The sequence below is a fragment of the Rattus norvegicus genome, chromosome 19 (genome assembly GCF_036323735.1).
Source record: "Rattus norvegicus strain BN/NHsdMcwi chromosome 19, GRCr8, whole genome shotgun sequence".
Taxonomy (NCBI): Eukaryota; Metazoa; Chordata; class Mammalia; order Rodentia; family Muridae; genus Rattus; species Rattus norvegicus.
The window spans coordinates 12,401,546-12,407,765 of NC_086037.1; the positions used below are offsets into that span (position 1 = coordinate 12,401,546).

A 6,220-nucleotide genomic window follows, 5' to 3' on the forward strand; every position below is an offset into this window, starting at 1 on the left:
AGCTTCGTTTATAAACGTCTCAGGGCTACAGACAGCCCAACTATCTGTCAGCTGATGATGAGGTATATAAATTATCTTGTCTACACACAATGGCACTACATAACAACAATATAGCACTATAGTTATGGATATATACACTAATGGGTAAGAATACAACAAGTAGATACTCTGGCCTGTCATTTCCTCGACTCATGCCTTCGCCTTTTAACAACAACATGCCACAGCAACAACAACAACAACGGCCTGCAGTTAGTTGGAAGGGTCCTGCCAAGATGTCTATTGGTAGGCCGATTGAAGTCCTGCAGGAAGCTCAAGGCTACATGGTAACACGTGAGACCATCACTGGTGAAGTATATCCAGGAAAGCTCATTGAGGCAGAGGACAACATGAACTGCCAGATGTCCAACATCACAGTCACATACAGAGATGGCCCAGTGGCACAACCCGAGCAGGTATACATATGTGACACCAAGATCCGGTTTCCGATTTTGCCTAACATGCTGAAAAATGCACCCGTGTTAGAGAACCTGAAAAATAAAAACCAGGGCTCAAGAGCTGGCCAAGGAAAGGCTGCCATCTTGAAGGCCCAAGTGGCTGCAAGAGGAAGAGGACATGAAATGGGGCCATGGAAACTTCCAGAAGCAAAGACAGTATTCTCCATCAAAGAGAACTTTCCTTCCTGTCTTCTCTTAGGTTTTTAGGGGGTTTTATTTGGGGTCGGGGGTGTTACATGTGCATATGTCCTAGGTTTTGATATTTCTCTTTGTATCAGAGAAACTGTTAAGCTAAATAAAATTTGGTTGTGTTGTGGAAAAGAAAGAATATGACAAGTATTATGCAAAAAGACAAGAGGCACAAAAGATCGTGCATTGTATGATCCTCTTTATTAAGTGCCAGTCATACTAAAACATCCTGAGTTACATCACCCCCATCTCTTTCCTTCATGGACTTTCTGTTTAACCTCCTAATTGTTGCTTTACCTCTATCCTGACCCTACTTTGTCTTATTAGCAAAGAAGGAAGGGTGATACTATTAAACTTCAAGTCAGGGAAATCACCCCCTCCACTTAAAACTGCAAAGCTCCCTCCTTTTCACTCTAAGTAAAAGCCCAAATCAATAAGATGACCAGATACAGAATGACCTGGCCCCTTGTTCTCTCTAGATCTAAACTCTCTTTGCTGCCTTTGTCCTAGCCACACTAGAACGAGCCTGACACATTCGTGAATGTTCTTCTCTGTGACTGTTCTGCTTCCCTATGGCTGCCTGTATGAAGTACTTCCAGTCAGATGGCTGGAAAACATGCAGAGTTCTTGTCTTATAGATCATAGTCTCACTGTCTGAAGTCAAGCTGCAGGGAGGGATAGTCTTGCTTTCTCTGGAGGGTCTAGACGAGGAGCCTTCCTTGCCTCCCCCTAGCTTCTAGTGGACGTCAAGCAATCCTTGCTGTTTCCTTGTTCACTCCTGCGTTCATTCCCTCCCAACCTCTGCTGGTTGCTGTTTTTCTTGTATGTCTCTCTGCATCTTTCTCATGGTAGCATGAGGACTCTTCTGTGGGTCTGCCTTCCGAATAACACGAGCTGTTCAGTTACCCAGGGATTACCTAGACTTTGATAAAATCACATGTGTTTGAAAGAGCAGAGCTCACAGGCCAGGGGGGAAGTGGATACAAGGGACCCACACTTGTCATTGTGACCAGTCTCTGAGCTGGCACATGTGTGACTTGTTTTCTCCATGCAGAAAAGGAGATTTAATCAGAATGCCCCAGGCACTGAGACTTAGCTGTGGACATTTGGAAGGCAGGTGGCACTTCTGGCTGGCATAAAGAATACCCCAAGTCCTCTGAAGGAAAGTCTTTAAAAGTTCTTATATTAGCAATTTTATGAATCTATATCATCTGTTTCACTGCTTCATGTTCTAATTAATGTTCTGGCATTTCTTGTATCTTTTATTAATGATTACTTATATATGTCACCAATAAATGGCTAGGCAGTGAGAGGTGTTCCACGTTGGGTCATCTTGGGCATCAAGTAATAGAAACACTTGTCACTGGCTCTGAATATATGCCAGGTACCAGAGTAAGCAGGGAACATATGGTGACTTGCATTATTCTCCCTAAAAGTGACCGCCATCCATATCTTATTCATATTTTATGACATTGATCACGAAGAGATAAGTAACTCCTAGGTTGGGAAATTGTAGTTGTGGTATTGATATTTGGACCCATATAGTCTGACTCCAAAAATATGATCTATTAACAACTCCCCTACTTTTCTTCTCAAAGGAATTTATGGTTTAGTTAGAGCAAGGGGAATATTTTTATTTTCTTCAGTGTAAGTAAAAAAAGAAGGTTATTTTTAGTGGAACACACACAGACACACACACACACACACACACACACACACACACAGACATACACACCATTGTAGATGGCAGATGTAACTGAGAAATCTAAAGGTTTCCAAGTCAGAATAAATATAATTGACACCCATGGTTTGCTGGTACCTGTCTGACAAGGTAGTTAATAAAAGCTTATTAGAAGTATGCCAATTTTTTAAATTAAATTTACATTTCTGGTACATGATCTTCTGGTGAAGGTGGACTCAGAGACTCTTATCTGGGTCTCTATGTGTTTGCATTCCATTGCTTGGATATTTAGCACTGGTTTGTTGCTGGAACTAACTTGTCTGAAATGTTTCATTCAGACATCTGATAGTTGGTTGGCTGGGACAAAAAGAGATGACACCATCTAGGAAGGCTAGCTCAGTTTCCTTCACATGGCAGCTGGCCTAGACATGTTAGAATGATGGCAAGCTTCAAGAGAAGGCATGACCCTGTTTATAAGTTGTTTTAGGAAGTCTCTTTGATCATGTCTGCAACATAACACAATGTGTCTGCTGCAAAACTCTTTATATTTCACTGCACACAGAATATGCTTCTTATCCAAATTCTAAAGCCTTGAAAAATATCATCTAATAATGGCATCTGGACTAAAGTCTGGAATTTACCGATCTACACGGGTCCCAGATTTGTATGAGACTCTTGACTGTGGTTCTTTGAACTTGGGCGTTCTTCTCAGGAGACCTTGAACTTAAAAAGAGATGTCTGAGATATGCACCACGCGATAATTCATGGCAAGGCAGAGAAGGACATAGTCCATGATTTTCAGCAGTCTGTTATTCTGTTTTGTTAAGATGCCCCCACCATAAGAAATAGCTCTACTTCTAATATCTGGGTACTGTTTTTTGCCAGACTTGTGCTTCTGTGAAGTCGGAGATGCCAAAGTCTTTCTACAATTCAAACAAAAGCAGGGACATCCAGCTAAAATAGGTGACTGTCTTATTAATAATACAAGTTCCTCCACACTTCATAGGCTTCTTGTGTATTTAGTTATGGATAAACTCAATTTCATAAGCACCTGTTTCTACCGTGAGACAGCCACTATAACTCACACACACACACACACACACACACACACACACACACACACACACACACATTTTATGTGTTTCATCTGCTTGTACATCTATGTACCACACGCATGTCTGATACCCATGGAGATCATTTTTATGAGCTTTATCCTCTAGGTAAGAATGTCTGATAGTCAGTTCAGTAAGTCAGATATCTTATAAAATACCTGAGGGCCACATGCTTGATATAATGGAATTTGGGGGCTTTACTCTGAGAGATTTTTTACTGCTACAAGAGATGGAATTAAGAAATAAATGTTTGAGGCTTGAGAGGTGGCCCAGTGGCTAACAGCACTTCCTATTCTTGCAGAAGACTTGGATTTCACTCCCAGCACCCAAGTGGTAGGTCACAGCTATCTGTAACTCTGGATTCAAGGGACTCAATCCCTTCTTTTAACCCCCATGGAACCAAGGTTATATATGGTATACGTCCAGGAAAAATCATTCATATACGTAAAATAAATCTAAAACCAAACAAACACCTTTTACAAAAGAGATAGATTTATGTTACCACTTGCCAATCCCACTTCTCTTTTCCTTCTGAATGTTGCTTGTGACATCAAGAAAATTTTCTTCCTCTTCATATTTAATCACAGGTATCTTTGAAAACTGTTATGATTCAATCTGAAATGTCCTCACAGATTCATTTGCCAAGGTTTTGGCCCTCAGATGACAATGCTATTTTGGGAGGTCAGAGAACTTTAGGCCATGAACTTTAGCTGAGAAAACCATGCCATTTAGAGATGGATCCTCAAAGTCCTCAAATGGTGTATGTCACTGCAGGCTCTTCCTCCTCTTCTCTTCTTTCCTGCTCCTCTCCCCTTCCTATTTCCCCACTTCCTCCACCCATCCTTTTGTCTCTGTCTCTGTCTGTCTACCTGCCCGATTTTCTCTTTCTCTTTCTCTCTCTCTCTTTCTCTTCTTGCTCTCTTCTTTCCAACCACCATAAGATAGAGAACCTCACTGGCGACACTCAAACCATGAACCAAATTAAGCAGATTGCTCCTTTTCATATTGTTTGCCTCAGATATTTGGCAATAGCAAAGCAAAATTTATCTATAAGGCAAATAGTCCATTCAACATGGCACTTGGAAATGATTTTCCAATGTCAAAAAGTTTAGCGACATCAGTATCACTCGGTTTACCACAGATGGTGGTGATACAGATTGGTTCACCTGGACCTCCCAGCCTCCCACTTCTCACGTCTTCCTTGTTGTTTTCTTACTACTGTTCGCTTCTCCTTCGGTTCAGTGCATCTGTAGTCACCATTGCCCACAGATCTCCTGGACCCTGCCCTAGGTTTCATTTCCTGGTCCCAGTGTTGGTGCATTTCTTTTGGATTGTTGTTGGAGCAGCAGTCCATTTTGTGTGTTCAATTTATGTACCCATTAGATTATACTGAATGGAAATTAATCTACTTCAAACTATATTAGTTTAAGCCAATGGCCGTTTAGCTTTCTTCTAACTCTGTGATTAGCTCATTCTTTCTTGAGTCAGCTTGACTGATATCTGGGGCCCTTGCTCATGGACTTGTTAGAGGTGAACAGATTGACAAGGGTTAGGTAAAATCAGACCTTAGAAACCTGAAGACAGGTAAATTGCCAGTCTGCCAGTTGGGGCAACTCAAGCCACTGAGAACTGTCTTGTTAGTTAGCACTGCAGGCCAGGTTTCATTATATAATAAACAGAAGTTTTAGGGATATGCAATGTAAACTTCAAACCACAAACTTTTTGGCAACCCCCATCCCCCAGATCAATTTGGTATGTGTTTTTGTTCAGTTTGTTAGTTGTTATGTGACAAAGTTTAGAAGAAATGAGGTGGGGGCTACCCAAAACTGAAGGCAGGGAGGTTAACTGGGTGGCTGATTTGGCACCTGCTACAGATGTTAAAATGGAGGGAGAAAATATAGAAGGGGTTCTTTGAAATCCTCTCTGAAGGTCAGTGTCGCTGTCAGAAATTTATCTTAGCACCTGGGTTGAGGCAGACAGTTCCGAGGAAATGAACGCTTTGAAGCTATGTTCTGGTGGCTGAACAGATGGCATGGTTTAATCTTCAGAGACATTATACAAAGCAACGGAACTGTACGATTTAACCTGAGATGTATTGTGAACTTATGGACACAAACTATTTAAGTCAACGTTCCATACAGGGTCCCCTGAGGAACGCCTAGTGTAACAGAGATATACTCTCGCGTGCCATTACACACAGCTAATTTTCATGTTTGCAGTATCCCTGCAAGTTAGCGGTTTGCTGAGAGAAGCTTATCTTTCCACATTAAAAGACTGTGATTGACGTGGACAGTGGAAGAAGCGAGAACACTTTCCAGTGAAGGTAATAGTGAACCCTCTTACTGTCAAGATCTAAGTTGGGGAATGTGTCCCTTCACTGATAGCACAGCAGAAGTAGACAGTACGCCTAACAGTTTCAACATAATGGACATTAAACATACTTGGAAGTCAGTGTACTACACCAGAATACTACAAGAGTTATAAATATTGATTTTCTAGGTAAATACATTCTTTGTTCTAAGTAAATGTACAACTTGAGAACTAACTCTTATACCAAGGAATGTGCTAAGTCATGAAAGTTTGTCCTTAAAATGTTCCTCTCCTTAGGAATGGGATAGTAAATAGTCCATCCTTAAACAACAGATGTACAATTATTTCTCTTCTAAATAGTTTCATGCTCAATTGTCCCTCTCTCAGGCAGAGGCACATTCAATCAGTCCTCTTCCAAACAATGCAGGGTGCTG

The 6,220-nt window shown here is 41.2% G+C and overlaps 1 protein-coding gene across 1 annotated transcript; it reads left to right on the forward strand.

Annotated features, from left to right (window-relative positions):
- Nucleotides 1–272: 272 nt before the first annotated feature.
- On the forward strand, nucleotides 273–701 carry Snrpd3l1 (small nuclear ribonucleoprotein D3 polypeptide like 1). The gene has a single exon (XM_039098325.1). The coding sequence runs from the start codon at nucleotides 273–275 to the stop codon at nucleotides 699–701; it is 429 nt and encodes a 142-aa protein (XP_038954253.1).
- Nucleotides 702–6,220: the final 5,519 nt, after the last annotated feature.

What these genes read in the sequence shown, in the direction of transcription:
- Snrpd3l1 (XM_039098325.1), top strand. Translation starts at nt 273, where the DNA reads ATGTCTATTGGTAGGCCGATTGAAGTCCTGCAGGAAGCTCAAGGCTAC.